This window comes from Sceloporus undulatus, chromosome 2 (assembly GCF_019175285.1).
Source record: "Sceloporus undulatus isolate JIND9_A2432 ecotype Alabama chromosome 2, SceUnd_v1.1, whole genome shotgun sequence".
Taxonomy (NCBI): domain Eukaryota; kingdom Metazoa; phylum Chordata; class Lepidosauria; order Squamata; family Phrynosomatidae; genus Sceloporus; species Sceloporus undulatus.
Genome location: NC_056523.1, coordinates 273932861 through 273951896, shown reverse-complemented (window position 1 = coordinate 273951896; position 19036 = coordinate 273932861). Strand labels below are relative to the sequence as shown.

General features: G+C 36.3%; 1 protein-coding gene across 5 annotated transcripts in view; it reads left to right on the top strand.

The window, feature by feature from the left end:
* Positions 1–19036, top strand: part of PAM (peptidylglycine alpha-amidating monooxygenase) — a 166169-nt gene that overhangs the window by 117050 nt on the left and 30083 nt on the right. For 3 of the 5 annotated variants that reach the window (XM_042455216.1, XM_042455217.1, XM_042455215.1), the window contains exons 14-16: positions 262–333; positions 9136–9453; positions 12905–13034. In XM_042455216.1, coding sequence (XP_042311150.1) covers positions 262–333; positions 9136–9453; positions 12905–13034 — 520 coding nt within the window. The remainder of the gene's footprint in view (positions 1–261; positions 334–9135; positions 9454–12904; positions 13035–19036) is intronic. The other 2 variants (XM_042455218.1, XM_042455219.1) reach the window with 1 other exon arrangement.

Sequence of the window (19036 nt, the reverse complement as noted above, 5' to 3'; positions counted from 1 at the left end):
ATGGAGTAAACTGTGGTATGGTGCATGATAATGAGGAGGAAGGGGGAATCCCCAAAAGCTGCAGGGAGGCATCTTTCATTAGCATTGTTTTCTGTGCAGCATGGGGAGAGATGTTGATTAGGAAGTGAGGGAAAGGGAAAGTTTGCTTCAACCAGGCCCATTGCACATGTATAAATCTGCATTCAATCCACTGTGAACCATTTTAGTCATTGTGTACAGGTGTATGAATGAACATTTGATTTCCTCCATTTTCTCTTTCAGAGAGCAGAGGTGGAGATACAGGCTCAGTAATGCAGCAGCCTAAAAGAGAAGATGAGGAGGTTTTAGATCAGGGTATGTACAAAATTTCTCTCATGAATGTGCATATATATACACACAGTATATGAATGTTTGATTTCATCAGTAATGCACTGATTATGCCTTGATATATTGTGGTAGTGTGGAAGCTCTTCTTCTTCTTTCTGCTAACTAGCAAATAAAGTCATCTTTGTTTCTGCATTGCTGTGCTTTACATTATAAATGATTCAAGAGGAAATAGTCAATTACCGCTCCCTAACCTTGCAGGTAAATTCATTAGTACAATTTAATCTCATTTGATTTTCCTGTTCTCAAGTTAATTTGCTTAATGCAATTGTAATTTTATTTGCCTGTGTACAGTGTCAGAGAATAGAATTGGGAAAAGAGTACCATACAGTGTCTACAGAAAGTGTATCATTTAGTCTTTTCTTTTTTTGGTCTTGATTACAAATTCATAATAAAAGTTTCAGATGTATTTTTTTAAGTGTTTTGGGTTTATGCTTTGTAACATAATGACGGTTTCAATTTGATCCACTCATAAGTGGTGCATTTTTAAAAGGATTTAATATTAAGGTACTATGAAGAGAAATGTGTCAGGTGTACCACTATGGATAACAGTACTTCATGTTACATTTTAAGACTGTAAATATGCCGAATGTGTGCATTTGCTTATGTGAAGCCTCCAAAAACTTCAGTAGCTCTGATGCTTTATTGGAATTTGGCTAGAACTGACATTTTTTCAGATGGGTTTTTTAGTGCAATAACTATGAATCAGTAAATAGAGAATATTATTTAATTTATTGCTGTATTCATAAAATGTCATGGGTGCAATGGATATGGAGCATGCGATGTTTTATCACTAAAACTAAGCAAATGTACTCCATTTTGTGCATAGGGATGGGAGACAACTGGAAATGTTCAGGAAGCTTTGTTAAACTCTTTAAAAGAACAATTGAGATAACAAGTTAATAAAAAATATCAAAAGTAAGATTATATAAATCTGCTCATGTATGGGCAAAGTAGAATAGCTACATGGAATACTTAAATTGGAACTCATTGTAGATGGTGGATATCCTAGATCTTCTGTACCAGTAGAAGCATCACTTTTATTACTAATTCTGATGTATTTTCTTTTTTACTTTGTTTTGTTCCAGAGAGTGCTATGGAATAATTCTGAAGGAGGAATATATTTAAAAATGTCATCTCAGAAAGGAAAATCTTTCAGTGGAGAGGATTAGCTAGGCTGTTGTGCACTTTATGATAAATGCATGAAATTTGGCACAGAGACAGCTGTTTATTTTGGTAAAAGTTACAGCAGCACAGTTGATTTTTTTCTCTGATGGCCAAGGTAGCAATTTTCAAAATGGCCACCAAAGGCAACCTCACCTTTAAGAAAAATGTATTTGATGTTATTTTTGTGCAGTATTTATAATTATCATTGGACATTTTTTGTATAGTTGGTGCCAAATGTTAAGAACTTTGTTGCACTCTTTAGATTCCCCTGCATGAGTTCACAAACACTGGAGAATCTATCATCTCTTGTGCATGCACTTACGAAAAAGCAGATTCTGCATGCACTGCACTCTGTGCAGCATGACCACCACAACATATTCTTTCAGATGACTGATACAGACATTGTGTTACTGTCTGTATCTTTTCCGCAGGGATTTCAACCAAGGACAGCAGTCAGCATTTGGATTTGAAAGGTACTTTTGGTAGTTAACAACTCATGGACTGGCAGCTGATCTAGGACAAGAGAAGGCTCAGGCACTGCCCTTGTTCCATGTTTTCGCAAGGTGTGACGCTGTGCCAAGTTTTGAAAAAGATGGATACTTTCGTGAAGATATGTTCAGCACCAAGCATCATACCAGAAGATGTTTTCTGTTGAACTGAAAGATTTGTGATTCTTTTGTGTGGTCCAACTAATGTCAGTACTAACGCAAATGAAGCAACAACAACAACAAAAGTTGTTTGCACAGAATAAAGGGCAGTCAATTCACCTATGAAGGGTTATTTATAACATGCATAAAGGTATATTTAGAGAAGTATGTAAAGAGGGCCATCTGCCAGGCATCTCATGTGTGAAGACAGATAATCACAAAAGGCTAGAGCTTCCAGCACTATCTACATGAGTTTGGACTAAACACACTGTGACATTTATGAGTAATTTTGGACAACTTTGCCCTAAGCAGCTAAGATCTGCTGAGAGTTGCAATTCTGCAGTTGGAAAAAGGATTGTAAGAAGTGATGGAATTGCCAAAAGGCTGAACTTCCATGTACATAAGTGTTCATGTGAAAGAGAAAATTACAGCAGTAGTGTGATTTTTTTTAATTGTAATAATCAGCTGAAACTTGAACAAGGACTCTGCTGTTATTTCTAGTTTTAATTAAAACTTGTTTAATCAACAAATATTTAAAGAAAACAGATTCCAATATTAATAAAACTAGACGATGACGAAGAAACTTCTTTGTTGCTTCATTTTAGTTTTATGCTTATAAAAGGATCAATAAATGATCTACAGAAAATAATGTACTATGTATTACAGGAACAATATTAGTTTGAAATATAAGCAGCATTGTTAATTTAAACAAATGCAAAACAGTACTATGATGTAGGTTCTGCCAAACTAAAATGGACATAAAGGGAACTGAATTTTCAGTTATATAAATACATAGGTTTGTTAGCCATCTCACTGGATAACATATCATTGAATAAAACATTGGTGCTTGATAATATTTCCCAGTAGAATAATTGACATCAGCATATAATATATAGTGAATAGGTGCACCCTTTTTTCTCTTACAATGTATGGCCATCATTTTGGGGGGGAAATGGCTGCCATCATCTCATGAGTCAAATGAATGATGCCTCAGTGTCTAGATCTGTTTAACCTCTGTGCCAGATTTCATGCTGTTATCATAAAAGTGAACAATTCTTGTATATTTTTCAGGCAATCCATCCCATTGTATGTGGGTTTTCCATTCTGCTATAGTGTTTGCTTCCTGTTTTCTTTAGATTTATAGTGCAGTCATCTGTTGTGCAGGAATAGTAGGATTTACTTGTTTTGGCAATACAAAACTGCCACTGATTATCCCTCTCAAATATCATTAGGAATTAATAGTAGGAAAATACTTGGAAGGTGATAAGTCTTAGAGGTGTGGTGATATTTTAAAGCTGTCCTCATGGGTACTTTTGACACAGCTGCATGCAATAGAATTGCCCAAGGATGCATGGCACTACATTTAAAAACTATTTTGTAGATAAAAATTTATCAAGTTGAAACCATTTAATCTGACTTTTTTTCTTTTCAGATGAGTCATGAAATGTCCTTTAATTCCATTTGAAGTCTTATAATGAGTGCCTTTAAAAAGAACCCCAAACCCTTAATCTCAAACCTTCTGTTTTACTGACTTTGTAAAGTCAGCTGCTTTGCAAGTTAAATAGTGGTACTGAATAATTGAAAGATGTGGTTTCCAAAGTGCTCCCAACCATACTAGATTAAACCTGTATACAAAGGCATCTTGTACAAGGAACCTTTGAAACTAATATAGAAGATGTAGCATAAGCCTTATCAAAATTCTTTAAAATTAAGTGGAAGTATCTGTAATTAATTTTTTAACAGGTTGATCTAAATTATCTCTTGTGTCACTATTCCCTGACAACTTTTTATTTAGTTTTAATTGTAAGTGCTGGAAGAATTGAAACCAATTTTGGAAGTAGGTTTGATCTGTTAATCGTTAAGTTGCTGTTTTAAAATTATTCACATCAACCCATACCTAGAAGAAGAAGAAGAGAGAAAGAGGAAGAATGAAAATCACTTCTCCAAAACTGGATTGATTTGGAATTTGATATTTATAATTCATCATCACAGTTTCCAGCTTTTTATAAAATCTCCTATATATTGTCCAGTTTTATTTTAATTATTCATTTTAATTCATTAAGTTGTGTAAAGTAGAGTTGAACTGATATTGATTTGTACTGCTAAAGTAGGTCTTCGATTATTTAGTGTTTTGATGCTAGGTGGAAGTTAATATTTGTTCTTCATTGTATCAATAAAGTAGCACTTAATGTAAAAAAGAGTTTAGAATCTGGAAGATAAAACACACTGGGCACAGTGGCAGTGAAAAGACAAGTTCCCCGAAAAACCAGAGAAAATATATTAGAATCATTGTGCCTTTTTCCATTGAGTATTTTCTCAAAATATCTGAAGAGAATACCACATTTTACTCACTTCATTGTGGGGGCTTGTTTTGATTTTTGCATTAGTAAAGTAAAATCACCCACTTTGATTGCACAAGGCAACTTTTTCTATCAGAAAAACAGAAAACGACTCTTATTCCTAGCTAAGCTGTTATGTTCTGTCCTTTCAGTGAAAGAAGTGGGGCCTGTAAATGTAGTTCTCAGTGAAATTGCTGCAGAGTCAGTGAGACTAAGGCCTGAAGCAATGCAGAATCGGCAGTTTTAAAGTGTCTGTATAAGACTAGTGTGATCTCAAAACAAAAGGGAGTATTTGCCTCTTGGGTTGAAATAAAACAAATAAATAATGGTTTTGCTGAAACATTTTGACAAGCTCAGTGATACAGTTGAGAAAATACAACAGTAATGTTGGAAAGGTGTTGAAGGTTATAAGTAAAAAAAAAATTAGAGTGTTTGTCTGATTTATTCAAGTAGTAATAGTATTTATATTCAAAGCTGCAGATATACCACCACTCAGTCACAAAACTTCTTTAGGCAGTGAGTGAAGAATAACATAAAGAAGTCTATCTACATAATTTATGGATGAAAGCAGTTAGCAAATATACTTCAACAACATATATCAAACTCCATTAAAAGATAAAATGGAAAGTTAAAGTGGGAGAAAGCATTTTTAGTTTCCTCAGGTCATCAGAGAAGGTGCCTGCTATGTAGATAAAGGAAGAGAAGTGGTACCATGACTTAAAACAGAGATTCTCAACCTTTGATCCTCCAGTTGTTTTGGACTTCAGCACCCAGAAGCCTTTGCCAGCATGGCCAATGAGGAGGTAATCTGGGAGATGAAGTAAAAAACTTCAGACACAAAAGATTCTGTCTCTTGTTCCCACCCATCTCACCAGGTGGACTTTGGGGTTGCTGCAGTCATCAAGGGAATCTGTATACTTCTGCTAGTAACTGCATAGGGTAGTAGGAATCAGTGAGGACTTGTGTTGAGAAGACTATGTAAAAGTAAGTTATGCATTTATCCTTGGCAATCTTCATTGAAGAAACCACTTGCTTGCTGAGGCCTAAGCTAGCATCCCTCTAAAAAATAAGCACAGCCAAGCACAGTTTTCCTTCAGACTTAAACATCATTTTTTAGAAAAAGAAAGGAAAAACTTCTCTGTATTATACTAGCAGCCCACATGTTCATGGGTTCCCAGATCTTAATATCCCTCATTGTCATTTTATTCTAGCTTGGATAACTAACTCACAAGTCGCCCGTGCTACTATCAAATCCCAATATCTCCTTATCAATACAGTACTTATCTCCCATGATCGCTTAATATATTATGTATCCACAGCTACTGTACTTGATTCTCTTTCCTTAACTGGATTTAATATCGAGGCTGCTTCATTTGGGTGTTTGCCCAGATACCTACCTACAAAATACAGATATAGCACATCAGTCATAAAAGGGGCTCACATATGTAAATTTCAGGTTTGGAATGGACCTTGTTTAGCTGAAGAAAGGAAAACAGTTGTACAGTAGTAATCACCCTCCATTACTAATTCTCTCTGTGTATAAGGGGGTAGTTTTGAACTACAATACTGAAACATCTTGTAAGAACTAACTAATAAATAGGGTGGTTTGGGGAAGCTAGTAGGGGAAACAGGCTATCTTACCAAGCATGTGAGCAAGGCTAGCTTAACACATTTTGTTCAGCTCCAATTTGCTTTGTTCATTTCATGAAAATTGGCCCTATTAACTCTGATAATTATTCTCTGACAGGGGATTTCACTTGGGATATACCCCTTCCAAAGACTGAAATTGGAAATTTAGTTGAAATCATTGAGCCAGGACTGTTTATAAACATGACAGATTCTCTTAGGGTCATTTTGAAAAAGACTTAATTTTCCCCCTTGCTGAATTCTTAATAATGGATTTTCCATGAAAGACCCGAAGCCTAGTTATTTACCATGTTCATTTTTTATTGCTTTAAAATGAAACTTTTAAGAACATTTTATAGCATGATTCCATAAATGTACCTAAATAATTGCATTCCTTAACCTCACCATTTATTATCCTCTAAAATGAATGAATTGTGTTTGTGAGCCAGAGAATTTGCTGAAGCCATGGTTGAGCTAGGAAACTGGAATATATATTTAGTGTTCACAACCACCAATCCAAAACAGAAACAAATAGCTAAATGCAATGTAGTCCTGGTAATCGCAACAGAACATTCTTCCATCTCCTCCTTCCCTTCAACACTGCATCATCTCAAAAAGAGCTACAGAGGGGTTTCCAGAGGAGGCTGCAGTGGGGAGGTGCTATTATCCCTTTCCACTTCCACTGGATTCTTCCCTTCCACCAGTGAGGTTGAACCATTGAATTTGGTCACAGAAATGGAAAATGATAAAGGGCTGGCTCTTCCTCCTTTCTCCTGTGTGTAGTTTGGGCAAATTAGAGTAAGGTTTGGCCTATGTATATCTTGTGGTGATGCTTATTTTTTCCGTAGTAGCTAGCTAGGTTCCTATGGCTTTTACTCAGGGGGATAATAATTCTGGATGGAGCTGAATTAGCTGTTGCTCTTTCGTAGCAGTTATATTAATATATATTTTAAAAAACCAAATTGGTTAAACTCTAACTGTATTAATGTTAAGTTTTATAACTCACTCACTCCCTGTGGTTTGTTGGTTCATTTGGATTTTATTTTCTTCTTTCAAGCCCCTGTACAACCTAGCATTTTACATGCCTGTTTCAGAGGTTGTAAACTGTTTTGTGGTTTTTTGATCACCATAATCTTTGGACTGCAAACAGGAATGAAAAAGTGCTCACTGCAATTGGAATGTCCAAGTCTCCTATTATATTTTGGACACATTTTGTTTTACTAAAATGAAATATGAAGGATCCTAGTGTAGAAAACCTGCTGCTTTTTTCATATTTGGTGGATATTAAGTATTTGAAATATACTCATGTTGTCCTCACATTTTCTTAAGTGGTTGCATTAGTAAAGCTTCACACCAGGTATGGCAATCATTTTGAACTCAAAATGTTGCAATTACACCTCCTATAATTCCTTACTTTTGGCCATGTTGGCTGGAACTTGTAGAAGCTGAAGTCAAAACATCTGAAAGTCTAAAGATTCCTCCCCTTCCTGTAAACCATGCTTTCCATTCTTCCTTTCTACTTCTAATATTCTTATTCAATTCACAGGAAACAGATACTGTATAAGTAAAACCAGGCAGCAAAGGAAAAGACCAATCCCTTTCCTGCCAATCTTTATATAATACATGAAGTGTTTAGCCAGCAAGGTAAACTAGCTAATAGGACAAGTTGGTGGAAAATATAGTAGTATGGTACTCAGAATAAAATAGCTAACATTCAGATCAAAAAAGGCTCCAGAAATGTATGAACTACAGGTTGAGTCTCCCATATTCAGAATTCCACGAGCTGAAATATTCCAAAAACATAACCTTTTTCATGGGAGGCTGAGATAGTGATAGTTTTGATTTCCTATGGGTTCAGTGTTCACAAATTTTGTTTCATGCACAAAATTATTTTAAAACTTTGTATAAAATTACCTTCAGGCTATATGTATAAGGTGTATATGAAACATAAATTAATTTTTTGTTTAGAATCGGGTCCCATCGCCATGATAGTTTTTTAAGTGTGCATATGTAAATAGAGATATTCTGTAATCCAAAACAAAAATCTGAATTCCAGAACACTTGTGGTTCTAAGCATTCTTGATATGGAATCTTCAGCCTGTATATACAATTTAACTGAAGGTACTGGAATTCTATGGAAGGTTAGTTAATCAAGTGTATCTCTTTTTTTGGGGGGGGGGAGGGAAAACCAGAAATTAGCAAACAGATTTTTTAAATTACTTAATAAATGCAGTTCTATGAAAGAATAACACACACACGTGCGCGATTTGTACAGCATATCAGTGACAATTACAGTAGCCTGTGTGACATGGGTCCAAAACACACTGCAGAAATATTCCTGTTTGGGACCGCTTTAACTGCCCTGGCTCAGTGCTAGGAAATTCTGGGAATTGTAGTTTATTGTGGCACCAGAGCTCTCTGACAGAGAAAGCTAAATGTCTCACAAAACTACAGTTCACAGAATTCCCTAGTGTTGAACCAGAGCAGTTAAAACAGTCTCAAACTGGATTATTTCTGCAGGGTGTTTTGGACCTTTAAGAGTATCTTATAGAAAAAGGATACACTTTCTTTAGGACGGTTTCACTTCTGTATTTCTGCTTCCTGTGATTGGAGGGGTGCACTTGAGAGCTATAATTCAGTATGTCTGTTAGAAGCAAAAATTTCAGAGGTAAGTGTTCCAGTATTCTATTGCTAAATAATCTTTACTGAAGTCTATTGTCATGATTTTTCTTTTGTTCCGATGGATGGACTTCCAGAGGTGAAGGGCCTCATTTGCTACAGTTGTGAAAAGGCACTGTTGTGTAAAGACTATAGCAGTCTTTGATTCATGGCAGGAGTTCATGAGCAACCAACGTTTTTGAACCCAGCCAGCTTTTAGGAATAACATACAATTTCTATTCTTTGTCAAATTTGTAGCAAAATCTTGCAGTCTGTCTGACTCTTCTGCCCCTTTCTCTTATCTGTTTCCTTTCTTTCTTTTTCCTCCTACACAGGTGATTTCTATTCACTCATTTCCAAGCTGCTAGGAGAAAGGGAAGATGTTGTTCATGTGCACAAATATAACCCTACAGAAAAGGCAGAATCAGATCTTGTAGCTGAGATTGCTAATGTAGTCCAGAAGAAGGATCTTGGTTGGCCCGATGCCAGAGAGTTTTCCAGTAATGATGAAAGGGCCAATGCCATTCTTGTCAGAGACAGAATTCACAAATTTCACAGATTAGAGTCCACTCTGAGGCCACCAGAGAACAGGCATCTTGCTTTACAACAACCTAAACATGGTGAAGGGAACTGGGAAAAAGAACGTACAGGAGGTGGGTTAGGGCTCTTTTTATGTTACAATGTCTAGTAATATAAACTGTGCTCCACATTATCAAAATTGCAAGGGAGTATCAAATGGTATATGTGTGGTGTGAGTTAACATTCTTCTTATAACAGATGTGCTGATGAAAAATTCATTTGTTCAGTGTAAGACTCAGCCATGATTGAAGCAGTGCCTTAGTCTTACGGTGTATGGTAAAAGTATTTTATTTCTGTACATATGAGCTGTCCTATCTCATTGGTAGCTGAGTGTTCTGTACTTTTGTCACAAATTGATGTGATTGCATGATCATATTTTCATCAATTATTTACTTAAAGAAGAGAGAGTTATTTTAATAATAGTGATTTGTTTTTTGGTTTTTTTGCTATATGAATTAACAAGTGAGCTAGAATAAACAGTCACCGTGTTTTGTAAACTAAGGGATCATTCACACTTACTTTTTTGAACAAAGAGATTCACATTTCCGCACCGATTCAGAAATGGTTCAGTGTTCCACTACATTTACTGCAATTAAATCTCTCTCTGCCATTTTAACCCTGTTGCCATTCACATTTGCCACCATATTGATTTAAAATGGAAAGGGGCCTCCATTTCTGGGAATCAGAAGATTAGGAATGAAAAGGGCAGCTATGAAAGAACTAGAAAAGATTCTGTGGAGCAAAGATATTTAACTAAGCATTAAAATTAGAATCCTACAGGCCATTGTATTCCCCATCACTTTGTAAGGATTTGAGAGCAGAACAGGAAAGAAAGTGGATGAGAGGAAAATCAGGTCATTTGATATGTAGTGCTGGAGAAAAGTGCTGAGGGTACTGCAGACAGCCAAAAAGACAAACAAATGGGTTTTTGAACAGATCTCCCTGGAAGCCAAGATGATCAAACTGAGGCCGTTGTACTTTGGCCACAACATGAGAAAGCAAGACTCATTAGAAAAGACAATAATTCTAGGAAAGGTAGAAGGCAGAAGAAAAAGAGGAAGATTGCACACTAGATGGATAGACTCAATTAGGGTGGTCACAGGTCAGAATTTGCAGGATCTAAGCAGAGCAGTGGAGGACAGGGGGGTCTTGAAAATTTCTCATTCACAGGGTCACCATGAGTTGAGGTTGAAAAACCTTCAGAAGACATCTCTTGCTTTGTTTGTACAGTGGCCATTTTGAAACCGGGCTCAGTCTTTATGCCTAACCTCAAAACTTTCATAATCCTTCAAGTAGAACATAGTTTGCATTAAAGTTGAATGTACAGCAGCTGACCTATTTGTCAGCTTCAAAACATTAGCAATAAGATGTTTTCATATTTGTCAGCAGAGGTGGTATTGTTTGCAAGTTTCAATAATTCACCGTCTTTTTAGGTTCTGATTTTTCTATTTAAAAAGGAAAGCTAATGTTAACCTAATATTTATGTGTATAGTTGTCCCTCTACATTTGTGAATTTGACTTTTGTGGATTTGATTAATGCATTCTCTCTAGGAATCTCTAGATCCTCCAGTGCGACTTTGCCAGAGGTTAACCATGGAGTCACACTGCAGGAGATCTAGAGATTCCTAGAGAAAACACTTCTCTAGGCACTTGTAGGTCCTCCAGCATGAGTCTGTGGTCAAACGCCAGTGGATATTGACCCAAAGTTATCCTGGAGGACCTAAAGATTCCTAGAGAAGTGTTCTCTCAACTAAAAAATAATCATGTTTTTTAATTTGTGATTTTTCCACTTTCATGGGGGTAATCTGCCCCTAACTCCAGCCAGTGTAGAGGGCCCACTGTACATTTATTTGTGAAATTTTAGACTGCCAAGAGTGTGGAACTGTACATTTTAATGAAATTACATGCAACTCTTAGGAATAGTGCTTTAAATTGCTGTCTTTTTCACATTTACCTTGAAGAAAGTCCCATCAAAGGCATTGGACTTACTTCTGAATAAGCCCAATGTTAGATCACAGCATAACTCTTCCTTTACTGTTGGCTGCTTCTGTTGGTTGCTTCTGACAGACAACCAAAAATACCTTGATGAATAGTAGAAACTGAATTTTGATTTAGACTGGATGTTGGACCTACCATTAGAGTTAACATCATATTCACAAACATTGCCTCCCCATGCTGTTTTGAATCCACACTCCATGTTTGCACCACAGATTTGTCTATTCAGCACAATCCCCTGGCCTTTTAGTTAGCATTTTCAGGGGATGGAATGGTTGTCATGAAGAGGAAAGGGATGGAAAGGTCTCCTTAAATCAGATTACTTGCACCTGCATCCAAATTCTGGCTTTTAAATGTAATTAAATAGGGGATTACTGATGAAATACACAAAATACAGACTCATTTTGTTATCCTCATTGAAGAATCCTGATTACAAAATGGAATCTCTTTTTTGTGAGAAACATTTCATTGGAAGCTTTAAAAATAATTTTTGTCTTAGTACTATGGTAGCATTTCCATAATAGTTGTTGATTTGTGGTTCTTTTTTCTTGCTTACAGTTACCATCTATCTGTCTTTCTATATATCATCTGCCTTTCTACCACACCATGGTTTATGTTTTTCGTTGTATAAAATCACAATCTTGAACAGTTGAATTAAAGACTACAATTTTCAGTGGGTTTCTAAAAGAAGTGTTTGAACTTTGTATTAGAAAGCTTAATGCATGTTATTTTAAAGTGCTCATAATTCAGAACTGCTAAAATTTTTACATAGCTGGACTAGCTGTTTTAATTACCCATTGCTACCCCACAAAGGGACTGTGAAAAAGGGTTTCTGAATACTGAGTATGACAGATGGCTGTTAAATACTGCAAGTCTGCTGAGGATTGTAGTATATTTTCACCTTTCTCTCTTGAGAGAAAAGGGGGAAATAGAGGTCAGAGGTTAAATATTCAACAGTGAAAAATGACATGCATGATTATGTGCTTGAATTGACTGAAATTATATGCACACTTCCTTGGAAACGTTCCATTTCAATCAATGGGAGGTATTTCCAAATAAACAAGCATAATAAATTGTTTGCTGTTTGATCCTTATAGTAAACTTACCTTTTGTTTGTATGTAACTAGAATAAAATCTGTGTGTCTGCTTTAGTAAGCCAAAAAAATATTTTATACTTCTCTTGTACTGTTTTGAAAGCATGTTTCTCAAAAGTATCCCACTGAATTTATTTTCCATGTACAGTACATATTATATGTAAAATATACATATTATATATATACGTTGACGTATGCATATTATATGTATACATATATATAATTATATGTTACATATTATCTATAACATAATATTAAACATATATAATACTTATTGCTTTTGTCATGTATATATTTTATTGTGTGCAGAACAGTACTGTGTGAAAATTTAAAACAACACACTGTTTGCATTCTAAAAGAGATCTCTTATTAACGTAATGTGGATGAAAAGCTCACTTATTAACATATTATTTATAACTGTCTTTTAACATTTCAGATTTAAACATAGAAGAAATAGTTGACTGGCCTGGAGTAAACCTCAAACTGGGCCAGGTTTCTGGGTTGGCCCTGGATCCTAACAGTAACCTGGTGGTTTTTCACAGGGGCGATCACATCTGGGATGCAAAGTAAGCAGATACTTAAAATAAAAAAGTGTTATTTCATTCTTCGACTAAAGTTCCTCTTATTCCCAGACAAAAATAAAAAAGATACTAATGCTTTTCAAGAGACCCATGGTAATGTAGTGGCTTATGTATTGGATTACAACTCTGGAGACCAAGGTTCAAATTCCCACTCGGTCATGGAAACCTACTGGGTGACCTTGAGCAGTCAAAATAACCCCTTGATAGGTTCACCTTAGGACTGCCATACCTCAGAACTGATCTGAAGGCACCGAACAGCAACAATACTTTTCATGTTAGAGAGCCCTTGGTTTTTTTAAAAAAACATTTCCTGACTGATTTTAAATTATGGAGCAGAATGGAATTGTAAGTAGTGCTCATGATGAAAAGGAGCTTCAGGGAGATTGTCTCTATTGGACAGGTTAGACTAGTTTTATTAAATATTTAAGCTTGAAACACCATGTATAAAGAAATATATTATCATTTCAGTATCAGTTGATGATTAGCTTAAGCAAGATTTTAGCTCATCCCATATACAGGTTTGGATGTATGTAGGACTTTGTGAAATGTTCACTTCAGCAACATATTCTCCACTTACAATTATGGTGGGAGGGAAGTTTCATTTGCACATTTCCATGTTCCTTGATTTTGGTACCAAAATTCTGATTATTGGTGTTTGGTTTTTTTAGAAGTTAATACAAATAACAAGATATATTCCTGGTGGTAGTGTGGTAATAATGACAACGAAGGGAAAGGGCAGCAGAGTCTGAAGCTACTTTAAAATAACATAAGTTCAAAAGCTCTGTGCTGTTTTTAAAAATAGGTATAGTCTAACAGTTCTGCAGCACTGGCCCTCGTAACAATATTAAGAATAATGATGCTTTTAAACAAGAGTGCTTAAGTCTTGACCTTAGACCCATGCATTTAAACTTTAATCATTTAAAAAATACACTGTGCAGTGTGGGGTGTGATTGTAAACATAAAAGTGACATTAGTTGCGGAATTTTAAAAGCCACTAACTCGGCTCCTCGTCTGTCTTCCCAAGCACTTCTTTTTAGCTAGGTGTGCCAGCTGAGAAAAACGTCTTCAGAGAAGTATCTGGCAGAGTGTAGTGGAGGGTAGGGTTTAGCATCCATCTGCATTGTACTTTTGCTTTTAAACCCACATCCTTGCCAGCCACTTTCTAGATGTTTGAGGCTATGTAGTGTTAAAAATACTGTTTTGATGGCACATTCTAAGTTGGTCCTCACATCTCTAGCTCAAAAAACTCTGTTTTAATGATAGGTATTTTTTCCATTTGACCATTGCTAAAGAAATGGCCCTTCCTTTGGTGAAAATAGCATTTGCTTTTGAATATTTCTTTATCTGGGTTGTTGTTATACATATTTTAGAAGATGGTGTTGCTTTTGGCCGATTTTCAAAGTGAATGTGAGGTTTAAATGAAAAGGTGTTGCATAGTTTCAAAGGTGACTTGTACTCTGGATTATATTTATTTTGATATATAAGATTGTATTGATTGCAAATTTAGTACAGAGTACATCAGGGATGGGGAACCTCAGGCCCTTGGGCTGAACTCATTCCTCCTGAGGTTCTAGTCTAGCCCTATGGAGTTTTTCAGTGACCCTACCCCAACATTTGACATTTTCATTAGGCAGTTTCCCAATGTTTGTGCAGAGTCTTCCCAAACTCTAAAAAGCTGAAGTGCAAATCCTGATGCTTAATTATTGGCAAGAACATTTTTAAACTAAAATATTCTGGCATCTGGGTTAAAATCAAGACTCCAGGGACATCTTACAAGTTGACTTTGCCTTCAGACTGAAAGGTTTTTCCTACCATTGGAACACATGAATGTTTGAAAATTGATACACTCACAATTTGTTTCTCATTTTGTTGCCTTTTAAAATATCCTTATCATACTTATAAATCCTGATGCTCAGTATGTTCTTGAATGGCACCATAATACATACTAAGACTGGAACAAACAATGCACAGGCTACTTTACATACAGTCAGCCCTAAAACCATGGATACTAAAGGCCCACTGTATAGGACCAACAAAGTTACTCCCCAGAGTCTCTGGTGTTAGATTCACTCTTGTACTGGGTTATCTCAAATGTGCAGACATTTTTGGCTCACATTTTAGCATGATTTCCCACCTTTTGTTCCTCAATACCATGATCACAGTCAGATCTCTGGTAAAGTGACTTGCCATACTTGCTAGAGATAGATCAACAAAGACTACATCTACACTGCAGAAATAATCTGGTTTGACACCACTTTAACTGCCATGCTTCAGTGCTTTGGGATTCTGAAAATCGTAATTGGTTGTGGCACCAGAGTACAGATGCAGCCATAATGGATTAAGAGTAGCATTTAATGTTTCCCAATATAACATAGCATCAGAAATATATTAGTAGAATAAAATGTCTTTCATGGCATTTTTGAAATGAACATTTCTCGAAAATTGTGGAAGATTTTTTTTAAAGGCAATCTGCATGTATGCAAGTATGTATCGCGAATAAGAGGAAGGGAACCAGATCAAGACCAAATGTTAATTATCAGAAGGTACAGTTTCACCTGCTTTTCCTCTCTTGAGGAAATAATTCCTTATCAGTCTTGCCTAAATATATGCCCATAATCGTAAACTTAATGCTTAGTTATTAATTGGGAGTAATGTCATAAATGTGTTCAATTATTGGCCTTAGGAACTCTCTTCATCCTTTCTGGTTGATTGCTTCCTCATCATACAACAAGGAAGAGGCAAACGAATTATAAGTGCTTCAGGCATTGCACAAAATGGCAGCAAACTATTAATAATACATGAACATTAAAGCTGTATATCCCTACAAGTAAATGCAGCAAGCTGTTTGGGAACATTAAGCAGTTGAACACAACACAGTAAAACAGTAAGCAGAGGATATTTTAGCTGTGTTGACTAAGATGTATTCCCCATAACAGCTTACCCACCCCTCCTCATTTTGCTACAGCAGTTTTGGATTTGGCATAACGGCTGCTTAAACTGAGGCACTGGGATGTCCACATTCTTTTTCTTTCTCTCTATATGTTTGTGAAGATAAATCCTCAACGGAATCTTGTAGATTCAGATGCCTCTGAAACACAACTCAATCTTCACAGTCTCCAATTAGCCTAGAAAGTTTTGGACAAATGCTCTCTTAAAAATTGTGTGTGTGTGTGTGTGTTTTCCCTATAGGTTTTTCTCGTTAAAGTAAAAATGTTTTTAAATCAGCCTGACCAAATTTTAAAATCTTTGTGGGAGGTTTTTTTGTTTCTTTTTTGGCCCATCACCATAACAGGCATTTTGGGTGAATACAAGTGAGAGAGCCTTCTTAGCAACTGCTCCCAGGCTGTGGAATTCCCTCCCATGGGAGGCTTACTTGTCACCCTCTCTTCCTTATTTAGAAAAGCTTTCAGCTTTTAATTGAATGTGACAAAGGGGCTGTACAGACAGCCCCTTTTTATAGCCAGATTGGGGCCAAGACAAATGCATGCTGTGGCCCCAGTTTGGCTTTTGCAGGGCACAAGAAAGAGCCACAAAAAGCGGCTCCTTTTTGCACCCTGCAAAGGGCAGATCTGCAGTGTCGCAGCTTTATGGCGCTCCTTTGACACTGTGTCGTGAGGACATTGGTTCTGTATACCAGTTGCTTAGAAGCACAAATAGAAGGGTTAGGTTGCAGTCAAGTAGTCTTGTAGACCTCTCACAGTCATCTGGTTGTCTACTGTGGGAAGAGAAATCTGGATCAGGCAGACATTTGTTATGCTCTGTGTTGTTATACTGCTGATTGATTGTGTCCATAGATCCTAAGAAATTAGCCAAAACCCTGCTTTTACTCCCCTTTATGTTGTATTCTTTGTTGTGCTTTAGCCCTCAGGTTTTAGATGAAAGAAAATCGTTCTAAAAACTGCTACTATAAAATGGTAGTTGTACAAGGGTTTTTTGGGGGGTTTTTGTGAAAGGGACCTAGCATCTTTTAGGATGTTCCTGCTGTCCCAACCACAGCTATGAAAATTAAATGTTACTTGCCCCAAGGTAATTTGTCCCCAGCAGTCAATACTGGTAGCTTGACCAATTTTTTTTTTTTAAAAGGACTTCAAAACTATCATTTGGGATTTACTGTGTTTCATTGCAATATTAATAAAAAATGTAAGCTGTTTTGAAAGTATACTGTATGGTATCACAAAATAGATAAAAGGTATTTCCAACAGACCACTAAGTGCATGATGGATATTTTTAATTACAGAATACTTAAGATGTCATTTGCAAATGATTTTAATAAAGAAATCAATGTACTAATCAATGAAGTACAAACTGATCTACCACTTTTCATAATTGAAAGCAGTAACATGAATATTTGATGGAGTTCTCATTCTTTTATTGTGGTGATGTATAGGGTTAATAATTTGGTTCATAGACTCATCAAAGTATGCCTTCTATTTTTTAAAAAAAAAAAACAAGTCAGTCTCTATGAGCACTTAGCAGCCAGTTAAATAAATAAATGTAGAGAAAAATGGTATGGCTTCTCCATTTTGGATGAGATTTAAATTACAGTTGTACATCTAATTATATTAAATGCTATTTATTTTTGCACACATAGTCAGTTAACACTGCGTTTCAATCAATGCTAAGCGCTTATGCTAAAATGTTTATAAAGGTTTCTTGCACAGAGGGAGAAGTATAGCTAAAATGTTCTCTTTGGAGTAACAGTATGAGTGAATTATACTTGTGTAAACAACTTACAGTGACCTACTGTGAATTAATAATAATAATAATTTATTAATAATTAATAATAATAATAAAATAATCATTATTTTTGCCTAAAATAGATTGAAACATTCAAAACTCATTTTATTGTGTCAGTTGTCTATATATAAAGTCACGTGTGTAAATACCAAGTATTTGATGAAAACCTATCTGTTAAAAGGACATGGGTGTCTCCTAAAAGGGCATGGGTGTCTCCTATTGAAGGCTAGTTGTAAAAAAGGTTCAGCCATTGTAAGCCTGAAAACATTATAGCATATAAAAGTGACAGTAATTGAACAAAGAACTTGCAGATTTCCATCCATTATTGATTTCAGGAATGGACAAAGTGTGGCCCTGGGGTGTGCACACACACACAGCATTCTTTTTGTTGACCTCAGTCAGGCCAGATTTCCTGGAGTCTCCTTTTTCTGCCAAGGAAGAAAGAAAAGGAAAAAAATATGTTGCTTCAACAGGAAGCCTCCAAGGGTAGTACAGTACGCCCTCTCCTTACGCGGGGGATCCGTTCCGGACCCCTCTGCGTAAGGCGAATTCCGCCTATGCTCAAGCCCCATTGGAAACAATGGGGCTCGTGCGCGGTGGTGCGGCGGTGCGTGGGGCGCAACGGGTGCACGCACCCATTCAATTGAATGGGACGGCTGCCCCGCGCACACCCCACGGCTTGAGCGTGTAAGCTCAAGTCCACATAAAGCGCGTCCGCATATGATGCGGGCACGCTGTAATTCACATTTAAAATAGGTTGTACAGGTGGGCAGCTGTACTTTTTATATCAAAAACACATTTTAAAAAATAGAAGTAGACTTAACAGCCATCTCCATTTTACTGTTTTGGTTATGGCAGTACATGCAGCCCCTCCAAAGAGACCTGGGGTAGAAATCTGATCCCACCACCCTTTATACTGCCCACCCTGATCTGTTGATGAAGTCTGCAATTGTGACAAATTTCTGGTTTCATAAAATTGCCAGTCATTAACAGATTATGCTCAACCTTCAGGTTTTTAAAACAGAAAGTTTTTTAAAAACGAGTATGTTTTTTAAGTGTGTTGTTTTAAACACTTTTATTTTTTTACTGTAATTTATTCTTTTAATGAGTAATCTGTTTTAATATTGTAATAATTTACTATATATACTCATGAACAGTGGGCCCTCTCCATACGCGGGGATCCATTTCGGATCCCCCCTGTGTATGGGGGAAAATGCATAAGCTCAAACCCCATTGATTGCAACAGGGGA